The following is a 14,189-nucleotide window of genomic DNA, read 5'->3' as shown; positions in this document are numbered from 1 at the left end:
AGACCCCCTCATCATCATAACACCGATTAAGCATGGTGGTATAGAGAGTGGAGTACAATATGATCTGGACAGACACGTCTTCACTCCATCTGTACACATTGTTACACTTACAGGATGTTTGCTTAGGCAGATATCCTGCGGCATGGCCTGTATGTCATCATCATCATGTGTCATTCCTGTGAGAAAAATGTCCTACAGTGTAAATATTTTAGCTTATTACAAACCCAAAACAAAAATTATGTTAAGTCAATATTTTAGTGTTTGCGCTGCATAACTAACACTCTGAGCCTTTCTGCTCACTTTCTCTGAGCATGTCTGTCATCTCAACACACATACTACAGAAACATGTAAGACAAAGACACTAAGTACTTTTTACTAACAAAACAAAACAAATGTCATTTTATACAGTGAGGTCAAGTTTAAAAAAAAAATGCTGTCACTATGAAATGGCTATTATGGGGACTAACATCATCACACATGAATATGATTGGGCTAATTAAATCCACACGAGTGTCAGCGTTCCAGTCATGCCCAATTTATATCATTCCAATACTGTTTAGGAACCCCAGTATGCAGAAATATTCAAATGGAATAGGCAAAGATAACGATAACGATATTTATACAGCATGCAAAAATGTGTGCCAAAGACTGCATGGGATTAGTGTGTAGGAGGAGACTTGTGGGTACCCATAGAACCATTCTCATTCAGATATCTTGAGGTGAGAGGTCAAGGGACCCCTTTGAGCGGTATAAAACGCGACTTAATGACTAAGGGAAAATGTGGGTCCTGAGGCAAGACCAGTTGAGAACCACTGATCTAGACCCTCTTGACTTGGGTTTACGTTCACGTTCACGTTCACGTTTAACGTAGGCCTATAGGGCAAGCCGAATAATAATACAGGTTCAGTGTGCAATAAAGATAGGCTAACTGGAAAATGTGCCTGGCTGAGCCACGTGTAACGTATGGGGCAAGCCGAATAATATAAGTTCAGTGTGCAATAAAGTCAATTGACACGTAAGGTATACTTACTCTACGTGTTTGCTTACTTAGACGTAGCCTACTCCACTATTTTGCTCCTATCGCATTAATACTGGTTAACGTTTATACTGTTTATACTGTTTAGCCTATACTGTTTATTCCATGCTATGTTGTGTTTTATTCTGCTTATTTTACTACTGCACTACTACTGTGTATTATTTTAGGCTATGTGTGTTTTGTGAACGAGCAACTGTGACTTGTCCCAATTTCCCCCCGGGGATTATTAAAGTCTTTCTGATTCTGATTCTGATTCTGATTTATCATGCATAAAAAAAAGACCAATTAGGCTACTATGTACTATGTAGTGATTGATTCTTACCAGTAGATGGCAATGCTGCATCAATCAATTTTCTGTTGCCATGTGAGAAGGCAGTGGTAAAGCATGTAGGCCAGTGGTTCTCAACCTTTTTACAGCAAGTACTGTACCACCTCAGGAATTAACACCATATGAAAGTATGAGAGGGAGGGAGAGCCCCACGTACCACAGGTACGAGGAACCACTGCACTGCCCTACTGCATTCACACACTGAGTTCATATTCTGAGTTCATCCTCATATTTACCTTTTTACAGCACACATTTGACTGACTTGAAAACCAAAAAAACCGATTATGTCTGTGTCTGTATTTACAAACTGACGCAACAACCTTCACAACCTCAAAACGTAGAATCAATAGATCGATATCAATAGAATAGGTCTAGTTGGGGTTAGTATATTGTGGAATAATCTTGGCCTTTTCCATTCGTTTGAAAGGTCCGGTCCGCAGAAACCCATATCTGGGCATCCTTTCATCCAGACCAATGTGGTGATGATGACCTACATGATGAAGATTCGCACATGAGTTTGAAAATGAGTGAACAGCATCTGATTTCCTGCTGCATAATGGCAGTGAACTGAACACTGTCTATGATTCTAAAAGGGGTTTGTGATCACAGCAGTTGGTCACTTACAGAAGGGCAAAATCATTCAAACAAGAAATCAGACAGATGCAAAACAGCAAGAAGAAGTAGTCTGTTCTTTCAGAAGAGTTTTCATCCTGGGCTTTTTTTCCCTTTAAATAGCGTCCCCCCCCCCTCCCACCACCCTCACCAACCCCCGGCATAATCACATGGCGGCTTCCGAAATAGAGCTGCGAGGTGGGAGATCAAACTATCACCTCTTAATTGTACCCCGAGTCTTAAAAGATGCTGAGAGCCTATTAGCGCACAAAGACGTGTGCCGTGCGGCGCTCCTGAAACATGCAGCCGCGCACCACGCAGCTGGGAGATGAGTCAGAAGTTAGACAAGTGGAAGAAGAAAGCACCACACACTGGCATCTCCACCTGTGCTGGGACTCACTTGAAAAGATGCAAACCTGCGAAAGGCTCGCCGACGTTGCTCGAGAAAGTTTTCTCTTTGTACAGCTTCAAAGGGGGAAAGGCTATAGGAAGAAGTGCAGTTGTGCGGAATATTACGTATGATGGTTAAATAATGCTATTGTACTTTTTTATTATTATTATTATGATTTGCAGATATTCTTCCCTTGGCTGCAGACTACAAGAGGCAACGCATTTGAGTATTGACTGGGTCATGTTTTGTGCCAGAGGCTGCTTATAACTGAAGAGGCCCTCTGTCCCTGAAGGTTTAGGGGATGTTGTTCTTCCTCCTGTGGTGAGGACGTCCGAGGGACACCGGGAGGGACGGAGGGGACTGTGGAATTCCCAAATCTGTCGGAGCGCTCCATCAAAGTGCCAATGGCATTGATTTTGGCCACAGATTTTCTTTTTTCCAACTGGCTGCCTCTGCGTCCCCAAACCCAAACCCCACCCTCAACCCAAGCATACCCAGGGTCTGGTGGGAGCCTTAGTGCCCCTGAATCCTGCTCATCTCCTCTGGGGCACTCATACTGTAGGAGGGGGTGGGTGAAGACGACCACAGACCAGTGTGGTGTACCCAAATCGACAGGGATGGATAGATGGTGGTGGGGGTAGGGGGGCACGCTGTGGACTGGAGATGGGAAATGGTGGTGGGGGGGGGGGGTGGTCTGGCCTGTTGAGGTGCGTCCCCCTGCCCTCCGGGGGCAGGGGTCTGGAATCAATGCGCCGTTAAGTGCAGCTTAGCCACGGGATACCCTATCTGGCATTAGCCACGCGCCAGCGAGCCGAGCCAGGGCCCTGCGTGGCCTGCGTGCCGCACACGCAGTCTGAGGCCACTGACACGAGTTCCCTTACGCGCCTCTGGTTTCTCTCGCCTCTGTGTTCTCTGCTAACACTCAACGCCCTCTTCCAAACAGTTGTGGCCTCGCTAACTTGAGACTCCTTTCACACCCGGGTCTCACTCTAACGGACCTGCGAGCGTTACACCCGTCCTGTAAGACATCGGGAACTGCTGACGAAACACTTCCGATGGCGAGAGAGAGACACTAAATAAGTGCTGTGTCGTCGAAATGAACACCTGAGGCAAGCTAAAAGGAGGGCTTTTGTCATTTTTGTCAATAGCAATTTCAAAGCCCAACACAAATAACATGCATATCATACTGGGGGGGGGAAAGACATTTGGGGAGTCTCATCATATGACAGGAATTAGTGCAGTGGTATTTATTATTGTATTAGGTCAAATAACGATCCTGAAGGCCCCTTACCACATAACATAGTACAGTAGTACACTGTTTGATCAGAATCAGAATCAGAATCACTCTTATTGCCACAGTATGCAAGTTACATACGAGGATATGCAGCGTAGCGGTCACATCAATATACAGAGATCAGAAGTAGGAAGATAACTAAAGACAATCGCAAAGTTGCAAGTGCAATCAAATCGAGTAAATATATACAATATGTTGTACATGAGTGGTGAAGTGTTCTGTGCATGATAAATAGGAATTTACGTTGGATTTACATGAGATTTACAGACTGAGTTAAATAGACGTTAAATAGGCAGTGGATTTACATGAATTTACAGTCGGAGTTAAATAAGAGTTTACATTGAATGTACATGAAATGTACATGCTAAGTTAAATAGTACTGTCTGTGCATCATTTCAGGTTGGACTGTAGCGTCCAATGGGTTTTCTAGAGCCTTTACAATATCAAGTCCGTTAGCTGGATCGTGGGTGAATGCATCACAAAAGAACAGGAGTGGCCATGTGAGGTTCAGTTTGTCCCTGCAGATAATCAGTTTGGCGGTTATTTTAATCATTTGACAGAGTTGACGTTTCACCAACACAGCAAAAGAGGAAATATATAGTGTGAAGAGGAAACATAGTCACCACCGCCTCAGTCTTGCCCGTCTGTTGGCTACTGTCGGTTGCTTTTTGTGTGTGTGTGTGGGGGGGGGGGGGGGGTCCTAAAAAATCTTGACCCAGAAACATGTGGGCCTCTGGCCATATTTAGTCAGTGAGAGCAGTAATAGTGTGTGACTGAAGGTGAGGAAACTGCCTCAGGTTTTGGATGTCAACCCTCCTTGGGTACAATGTCTCTGCAGCCTCCTTGGCCTTCCTCATCATGGTCACCAAGGAGGGCCTAGGGGCACAGACATGCAACTGCAGACACACGTGCAGATACACAGAAATACAAAGGAAGAAAGACTGAACTTAAGTTCTCTTGTAATGATACATTCTCTGTAAATCCTGTATATATCTCTGAGTGGTTTTCACGCAGGTGAACTCCCAATACAGTCCTAGGCCCTTGTATAACAGACACTGCAACAAAATGCGGTCAATCGTGGAGATTGTAGCTAGCAATGTTAACATCAGCAGCAGCAGCAGAGTACAGGGGGTCAATTCATCACTTTGTGCTCATCCCAATGCGCACGTCTCCTATAAGTCAACATGCTCTCAGAGTTTGTGGAGGCATGCTGTAAGGGGCTGTCTATTGATTACTGTAACTCTTGCATGAATGGTTGAGAAAGGCACTAGTCTATATCGACCTGTTGCTGGCTTCTGGAGTCAGGGGCATCACCTCTCGTTAAGTCAAGGGATATCCATCAAGTTAAATGATCAGATGCTATTTAGTGAGCTGCGTTCACCGACAGGCTGGAGGCTGCTTGTGATCATCCTTAGTTAAACATCAAGCAGATGGCTATGTTGCCCTACGCTGAATGTAAGGTCATGTTGTCACTGTAGCAGCATGTGCCAGATCATGTGCTAGTTACTTAACCTACTTATGCTACTACCATATGTTTATTTGTCAATATGTCCCTGCAGCAATGTAGTAAACAAATGTATGTATTTATTGTACTTGGCACATAAAGTGGGTCTTGATGCCTTCACACAGTGAAAAGACTATAAAGATCTTTGTAGTGGAAACGTAGCTTCGGAAGAACAGACGCTCGCTAGCTCCCACAATTTACAAATGCTCCTGCTACCAGTCTGTATTTCAGCAGCTCTCAAAGTTGGTGAAAATATAAGGCAGGACATCCGGTCAAAATAAGGCAGTCATCTGTCCTCCCACTTCCCCACTTCTGTGTCCCCTGTGCAGTCGCTTAATCAGTGGCGTGCCGTCCATTAGGCGAACTAGGCAAATGCTAAGGGCGCTTGAGCCGTTAGGGGCGCCAGAGAGGGTAAAAAAAAAAAAAAAATTTAGAAATACTTTTTCATGATAATAGGCCTACTATTATTTTACAATAGTAGACAAAAAATAAGCACAACAACATCTTAAGTCTTTAAATAATAGTGAAATCATTTTTCTAATTCTGGCTTTCTGGCTGCCTGGGCTGCAGCACTTTCACCATGGTCCCTAATCCATACCACCCCACCCCCTGCGCGGCCGCGCCCCCTTTTACCTGCTCGGAGCTTTTTCCCAGAGTGGGGGGGGAGCAAGGGAGCTGGAAGGTGGGTGCTGAGGGTGCTGCAGCACCCCCTGGTGGCAAGAAATGGGATTTTCGAAATTGTTGGATTTGGCTGTCTTGTGTTTATACCACCAACAAAATGCATTAAAAAACAGTTTGTGCTTCCCAGCTCTGATCTTATTTAATATGCCCTCTCTTCAAAAGTGTTTGATTTTCATCATAATCTGGTTTTCCATAATAATAATAATAATAAGTTCAGTGTTTATGCCTGTGTTGCTGTCTGTTGTAGTGTAAAACGACTAAAGGGAGAGCAAGTGCTTATATGAAAGTGAGTGAGAAAAGGAGAAGATACTGAATAATGACATCACAACAGTATAATCCTAATGTTAATTTAAAATGAAATATTCTTCTAAATATGGATTAAAGTCCAAAAAACATAAAATTTTCTTCGGTGCTGCCCTTGCCCTTGCGGGCAGCACCGAGAGTCCCTTCCTTACAGCACCCCTTCCTAAAAGTACTTCCAGCGCCACTGGGGAAGGGCGATTCTGAGCCTGCACTGCAGTGGTGGAATTCGCTGCGATATAATTTTTATTATATTTTCTTTGGGGGAGGGGGGGCACCAGCACAAATCTTGCCTAGGGCACCAACTTGGTCAGGCACGCCACTGCGCTTAATAGATCATCAGACGGTAAAATGATAGTCAAGTCCTAGCTAGCTGCTGAGCAGAAATGGAGATTGGAGAAGATATTTGTATTTATTTATACATTTATTTTTGTGAACATGTGTCGTGATTGGTTGAATACCATCGCACTTCCTTCCGGTCTGAGTTTTTTCTTTGGAAGATGACAACTTCATCTGTCCAATTTTTTATGGCCTGAAGTACAGACTGTCTCTGGGGCGTTCAAAGATGGAGGGAGAGATAGACTGGCTTGAGAGCGTATTGGCAACACAACAAAGAGGCAATGTCAAGTTGGCCTAGTGGTCTGTAGGCTGATCAGAACCTGTCGAGTTGCTGGTTCAACTCCTGACATGGACAAGAGAGTGTATTCCAGGTATTACATCTAGTGCCCAACATCCATGCCAAAGTGCCCTTGACAAGGCCTTAAAACAGGGATGCTGCACTGCAGGTGACCCTGTACGACCTATGACCTCTTTGAAGAAATACATATGTTTTGGGGGTTATATGTGTGTGTGCGCTGGAGGAAAGATACATTCCAATAGCCACAATTTTAACGATGCAGTAAATTGCACTAGTTTCACTGTAAGATGTGTAATATAAATGTAAATATAAGCTGGCAAATGTGTTTTGTTGATATCAAAAGACTGAGAAAGTTAGTTATTTTTGGGGATGATCAAAGAGAAAGATCCAAGATTGTTTTAATTACAGATTCCAGCAATTTCAATTAGATAAGAATCAGACCCCCCCCCCCCCTCAGATTGTCCGTATAGCTCTATTACTATCGTTTGTCTCCAACTCTCCACCTCCCCTTCTATACAAGTGGTTGTCCAGTCACAACTTTGACTGCTATAGTCTCCACCTCACAGCCGCTGATGATCAGAGGTCAAGAGAACATGAGAAGTGAGGAAAAAACATCATCAGATGCTCATAAATACCATTTGCTGACATGCACAAGAACAAACACAGAATGTACAGAACACCTACCCCCCCCCCCCCCCACCCCCCACCCCCCAAGAGCCTATTTCTTACAGCTTTCCTGAGAGGCCAGGGCAATCAAGAACTCTACCTTGTACGTGTTAATTGGAGTTAGTTAGATTTCTCACTTTGTCAAGGAATCTGACAACAGAATTAATTAGAATTCTAGAGTATGTAAATCAATTCAAATTAGGATCCTTTGGAGGGGGGAGGGGGGGGCAGAACCATTTTCACTAACAAAAACAGGAGCTGCATGAGCTTAGAGGGTCCCGGGTGATTATTATGACTTTTCTCTTCATGTATTTGATATAATCCAGTTTTAGAAAGACCACCAGATGTATGTGCACGTGTGTGTGTGTGTGTGTGTGTGTGTGTGTGTGTGGGGGGGGGGGGGGGTACACATGCCTCACATAAGAAGTCATAGTTGCGAAAAGTTCTAAAATGTGTGATAACACCATGGCAATGACAGAGTGAAGGGATTGTGTGCTTTTGTGTGCAATCTGGCCTAATTAGATCTACAGTATGTTATGTCATGACTCATGATGCAAGTCTGGTACAATAACACTTGTGAGCTATAGTGTGATTTTGTTACACTTAATTGTAGCGTAAAATGATTGCTCAGTCAGCTCTTTCGTGACTAGAGGCCATGGGTATTATTTCTTCTATTATATTATATAATAATAATAATACATTATCCAAAACAATATCTTTGTGTCGAATGACTTTGGCCAAATTAGACATTTTATAGATCTAATGAGTTGCTGATAACTTATGGGCACAACGGGAATTTAGCCTCCTAATTGTCCCTCCAGGCTGGATGGATTTTATATTTCAACATATTGCAGTGTCAATTTGATGGCATGCAACCCTTCAAAGGGCTTATTTTGTGCCCTCCAAAACATGCAAAGTCAGTCACCTGCTTTACACACACAGCTTAATAAAGCACACAAATTTAATTTGAGATTTTACTGAAAATTTCAATTTCTTTTCAATCACATGTTGGGGTTTTTATTCGTTTCTAAAGTAGCCATTTATACATTCCAAAATGCATGTTTTATTTCCATATTTACAGTTGATTAAGGCAAAAATATTGAACTGAACACAGACCACTGACTGTCACACAGCAATTATGTAAGAAAATAAAACATACAGCGAAAGACAGTTGGACAATGCTTATGCTTTATGAAAAGCTGTTTTATTACCCATTTTATAACACCTCCATGAAGACACTTTGTACAAGATTACATCACATTCTAAAGTGCACGAATACTGTACAACAAAAATGACTTAAATATGCAAAAAAAAGAATTCACATTTGTTAAAAATAATAAAAAAAGATTTAAAAATATTAAAATAAAGGAAAAGGGACATGCTTTTTCAAAAACACCAATCACTATGCATGTTTCTGCTCAGGTATGTGGGAGAGGGGCTGGCCTGGGAAAATAACCTTGTGCAGCTTGCTTGGGGTGAACACTAAGCTTTGGCACCTTTAGAGAAAAGAGAAGAATGACATTAACAAGGAACGGAGTGCACTCAATAATAAAACCAAAGAATTATATTCAGTTTCAATAAATACAGTCTTAGGGGCTCGTGTAGAATGCATAATAACCCATGCCTTTTGGGTTGTCCTTGTACTCCTCCGTGCTCAAGTCCTCACACTTGATGGTAGGGGAGTTCTCTGTGCTCGAGCCCCCGGGAGACAGCCTGCGCCTCTTGCAGACCATGGAGTAAACGCCGGAGTCGGTAGAGTCCGCCGATTTCAACGAGTGGGACGTCTCGATCCAGGTGGAGGCGGGCGGGGCGCTCTCCTCGGGCAGCTTGTCTTTGGCGCCCCCCAGCTGGTCCTCGCCGGGGAAGGCCGGGGGGCTGGGCCGGGGGGACCAGGGCAGGCCCGTGGTCATCTTGCGCTGGTAAGAGCTTCTGGTGCCCCAGCCCGCCGCCATCGAGGCGAAGGCAGAGTCCGGGTAGTAGCTGAGGGCGTGCGACGTCTGCAGGGGCAGGGGCTTGATGCCGTAGGACAGCAGGCCGCCGGCCGAGTAGTCGTTCTCGTACGAGAGGTCCAGCTTGTTGGAGCCCGCCTGCTGGACCGGCGTGACGAACCAGCGCTGGGCAGAGGCGGCCGCGCCGAGGTCCTCGCCCTGGGCGGACAGGAGGCTGTTGGTCTGAGGTACGGCCCGCTCGCCGGTGTAGAAGCGATTCTGGGGCAGGTTGTTCACGAACTGGTCCTGGAAGAAAGGCTGCATGGCGTAGCGGGCCCCGGGGACAATCTGGTGGGAGCGGGGCGAGTCTGTGGGGGACGGGGTCAGCCTGTCGCTCTCTGGGGCCGTGTACATCCTGTTCAGCAGATGAGGAAAGGAAGAGAGAACGGTGAAGAGTTACGCGATGTTACGAGAAGCAAGCAGCCAAAATAAGCATCACACAGGCACAGCCACAGAACAACAGACAAACCACATTTTGCTTGAGATGCAAGACACTTACGAGTCATAATTGTCCCGGAAGCCTTTGGCAAATGGGTTGTGATCTATCTTCAGCTGTGTGATCTGAAAACACAGACGCATTCAAATCATGCATTATTGCTGTGCATCATAACACAGCCTTTTGCATTATGCGACTAAGGAGAAATGATCAAGACTGATGAAAAAATAATAATTTCAGTACAATTCAAGACCCAAAAGCCCCCACGAATAAGGACTTTACCAAACCCCCCCAACCCACACCACCCCTGTGTCCCCTGAGTCCCCCACTGACATTATCCTTCCCCCTACCCCTGCCCCCGTCCCCATCATGTCACTTTAAAGGACTGCACTTTAAATTGTGATTGTTCGTTCTGTATTGCTTTATACTATTGATGTGAACGCTGCCTTGCATACTTGCACTAAGTCAAATTCCTTGTTTGTAATCTGATTACTTACTATGGCTATTAAAGTGAATCTCAATCTCTATATATATTTTTTGTTTTGTTGTCACTGAATAACCAAATAATGTCCAACTCATATTCAAATAAATAAATACTAATCCACGTACATCTGTGTTCTGGTAAGCAGTGACCGCAATAAACTGGTTCTCTGGGAAGGTGAAGGTTTGGGTCTTGGCCTCGTTGCTCATATCCTCCACTCCATCCTCTGTCACCTCCACAATGTGAAGCCGGGGCTGGTATTTGTGAAGAGACTGCAAGACAATCATCTGCAAGGGAGAAGTGTGTTTTAAGCCAAATAAAGGCCATTCCATTTAACAATGAAGCTTTAGTCAAGCTATTCTTTATTCAATTGAAACAGGTATTAGTTGGTTTAAACATAATAATAATAATAATTGCATGACAAAGTAAAATATTGTTGTATAAATGATATTTTAAATAATATTTATAATTAGATAGTTGACAGATTGAGAATAACAGACACTGACATGCTGGGAGAGATATCTAACCTGTGTGTTGTTGTTGTTGGCCCCTTTATTGTTGGTCAGCTTCAGCTTGCCAAAAGAGATTTCTTGCCTCATCCAGTGAGCACCAGTGTTTGGAGATTCAGGATGAACGTACATTTTGTTTCCTAAGATTGAAAAAAAGAGAGAAGTACAAATAACGTAATCAATAATATGACACAAAATGTGTTTATATGTGTGCAAATTATTTCTCATCTAAATTTGCAAATCCTCAAATCAGTGAATTATAATGAATCCGATGATTTTATTTTAATAATTCAAAGGCTATGGTATAACGATATTGGTCAATTTGAATAAACATTCCATTATGGACATTTTGTTCTGATATCCATTCATATTTATTTTCAGAAATAAAGTCATCAATTGATGGTGATAAATTAACCTGCATTGATTCATTTTAATTTAATTGGAATAAAATATTTCAAAAGAAAAGACAAACTGAATACTGTTCTTCAAAGTATATTAATACTTTCAATATTGATATAATGCCTCTCAAAAATAAACAAACATGTTCACACACAAAAATGGAATATGAATGAATGTAGATATTTTGGCAGGTTTTAATGACAGTGCTTTTGTGTGAATAGTCAACAATTTAATTTCTAGCACACTAGTTCCCCAAGACAATTTGACACTTCATGTTAAATTATACAGTGATTAAATGACTGTATAAAAATACGGATTCCATGTTAAACAAAACAAAAAAGGTTAAAAGAAATAAGTAAAACTGCCTATTTGTCCAAAAATAATTCAAATATTCTGTACTTAATGCCTATAAGGAACCGATTAGGCCAACAGGCCTACTTCATGCTTTAAAATGTGATTAATTCCTGAAGCTGTGTCATGCGTAATTCTGTACCATTCTCCAGGTTTTATTTATTTTTATTTAAGATTTAATTTTGAAACATTTATATAATAAGAGACATATTAAAACTAAGTTTAGTTAATTCTGTAACTTACCCTGCATATTATTGTCTGCTTTTCCACAAGTGACCCACTTCCCTCCTTGAAAGCGCCAGTGGTTGGGGTCTGCCAAAACAACTTCTACAAAGACATTGTAATGAGCCGTGAGGTTGAGGCCGGTGATGTTGAAACTGAGGAATGGAAACATCCGCCTGGAAAGATGAGAAAGATGAATAGTCAACATATGTGTCCGGGAAAATTGGCAAAACTGTTAAAAAACAATATTGTTGGCATTGCATGTCTCCCCGTGTGGCTACAAGCCAAAAGCTTGAATAACAACAAATCTATAGCCCAATCAAATCCACTGGTGATTCATATTTAGCCAATTAGGGAATTGTGCATTCACAATTTATTCTAAACTAACACCTGAACCTAAATGGTGTAAATAAAATATATGGATTTTGTGCGTAATATGTTGCCCATGCGTGCGTAAAACGTTGGCAACAAATGTGACAGTGACACACGCACACACAAAAATGCAAAAGGTTAAGCCACGAAATGTAGGCTATACAAACGGATTGCACTATATGATATAGGCCTATCACATACTGCGTCTTAGGCCCACTAAACCCACAGCAGTGCGTCTTTGCCTACCTGCCCTGTTTGGTGATAATCATCTCGGTCTGGTGCCGGTGGAATTTGAGCCACAAGGGCCGGTTACACAGATACACCTGCGCCCTGGCTCCGGCGGCAGACCCCGGCAGAGCCATGGAGCCAATACCCGAACCCGCCCCGGGATAGGACGGGTACAGGCAGCCGGGCCCCTGGCCGAACTGGTACCCTCCGCTGCTAAACTGGCTCCGGCCGGTGCACACGGAGGAGGAGGAGAAGCCTGTGGGCGGCAGGACAGATCCGTAATGAAGAGAGGCCGGGTACCTGGAGCTGCTGGACCCGGTGTACACCGACCCGGTCTGTCCTGCATACGGAAAGAGGGAACACGGGTTTGCCATGTCGGAACTCGCCTGGGAAGACGAGATGAAGTATCTATCAGACCCAAGTTCGTCTACGTTGTAACGTCTGCCGCTCGTCAGGTCATCCTCACCGAGAACCGGGGAGCCTTTTCTCCCATCGGAACCGGTTTTAGTCCCGGCAAAGGTGTCCCCCTCTCCCTCACCCAGCATCCCGTTTGCCACCCCGCTCAGATACTTCTTAGGGGCGCTACTAGACTCTGATTCTGTCCGGTCGACTTCTTGATATTCAATCTGCGACGATGCCCCCGGGCTGTTGTTGGCACTGTCCGACGACGAGAGATTGTAAAACGTCTTGGGTAAATTTATGCTAGCGGTGGGAAGGATGTTCTCTAACTGCATCGTTTTAATCTGGCAATAAAGAGCAGACTTTTCAGAGTCCCAAGTCAAATCTCAGCCAAGGAGGCGACCCACCGCTGTGCGCCTTGCTTCTCTCTGTCTGTCCTCTGTGCGCCTCCCTCCCTTGCGCGTGATGGAAGGAGGTTAACTATACGGATTTGCAGCTCAGAATATGGCGCGTGGACATGAGAGGTTCAAGGACTCTTATAAGATGCACTTCACTTCACACACCCAGCTCAGCGTCATGGGAGGAGCTTTTGGAGAGCCATGCGGAGCCTCCAGCCCTGCAGCCAATGGCCGCACTACCTAGGCTACTCTAATTCAATTAGACCGTGTCTAATCGAAATATTAGCTATCAGAAGACAATTTGTGGTGACAGTTTTTTTTACACTCATATCCTGAACTTGCGTCTAACCAAAGTGACATGTTCCATATTGCCAAAGTTATATTTTGTTTTATAGCCTAGCGAATTGCGCGTGTCCCCATTTGTTTTAGGATATGAGTGGTAGAAGAATTTCTCCACACTTTATTTGAAACACTGAAAACGCAGAATAATTCCGCGCCTCTTCTCATGAATCACGTCTAAACTTTCCGCCTCGCTTAGTTAGGCTACAAACTGCCCTGGCACTTTCTGACATTATAAATGAGCACAACCTAAATTTAGCAGTCTAAAATCTATAGACTCACCCAGACGATTTATCCTCGCTCAATTACAAAAACTCTGACTATTTTCTCGATTGCAGCAGCAGCAGCACCAGCAGCACGTTAAACAAATGACATGTGTGCACCTCATTTCCTAATTGTTCGACTCTTCGCTTTCCATGTGGTCAGACCTGGCATGACATCTGCTATTGACTGTCGGAAGACTTAAAATATCCACCTGAAAGTGAAAGATACCAGTGTCAACACTGTCGATTTCATGTCACTGAGAGGGGGGAGGGACTTTTTGCATTTCTTTTTAATATGTTGTTTCTTTATAAGGCAGATAATATGTTTGTTTCTAGGCCTCAACTATAAAGATCA

At 43.7% G+C, this 14,189-nt stretch overlaps 1 protein-coding gene across 2 annotated transcripts; it reads right to left on the bottom strand.

Moving 5' to 3' along the window:
* Nucleotides 1–8,487: 8,487 nt before the first annotated feature.
* eomesa (eomesodermin homolog a) lies at nt 8,488–13,329 on the bottom strand. Of its 2 annotated transcripts, XM_083645630.1 has the most exons (7): nt 12,454–13,329; nt 11,857–12,011; nt 10,882–11,003; nt 10,483–10,641; nt 9,937–9,998; nt 9,074–9,792; nt 8,488–8,945 (listed from the first exon to the last, which is right to left on the bottom strand). In XM_083645630.1, exons 1-7 carry the CDS (start codon nt 13,167–13,169, stop codon nt 8,932–8,934), a joined length of 1,947 nt encoding a protein of 648 aa, XP_083501756.1. In that variant the 5' UTR covers nt 13,170–13,329; the 3' UTR covers nt 8,488–8,931. The 2 variants fall into 2 exon arrangements, with proteins under 2 accessions (XP_083501756.1, XP_083501755.1); XM_083645629.1 differs by having other exon boundaries at nt 8,488–9,792.
* Between the last annotated feature and the right edge of the window lie 860 nt (nt 13,330–14,189).

Source organism: Poromitra crassiceps (assembly GCF_964638095.1).
Source record: "Poromitra crassiceps genome assembly, chromosome: 11".
Lineage (NCBI taxonomy): Eukaryota > Metazoa > Chordata > Actinopteri > Beryciformes > Melamphaidae > Poromitra > Poromitra crassiceps.
This window is presented reverse-complemented; position numbering and strand designations above follow the sequence as displayed.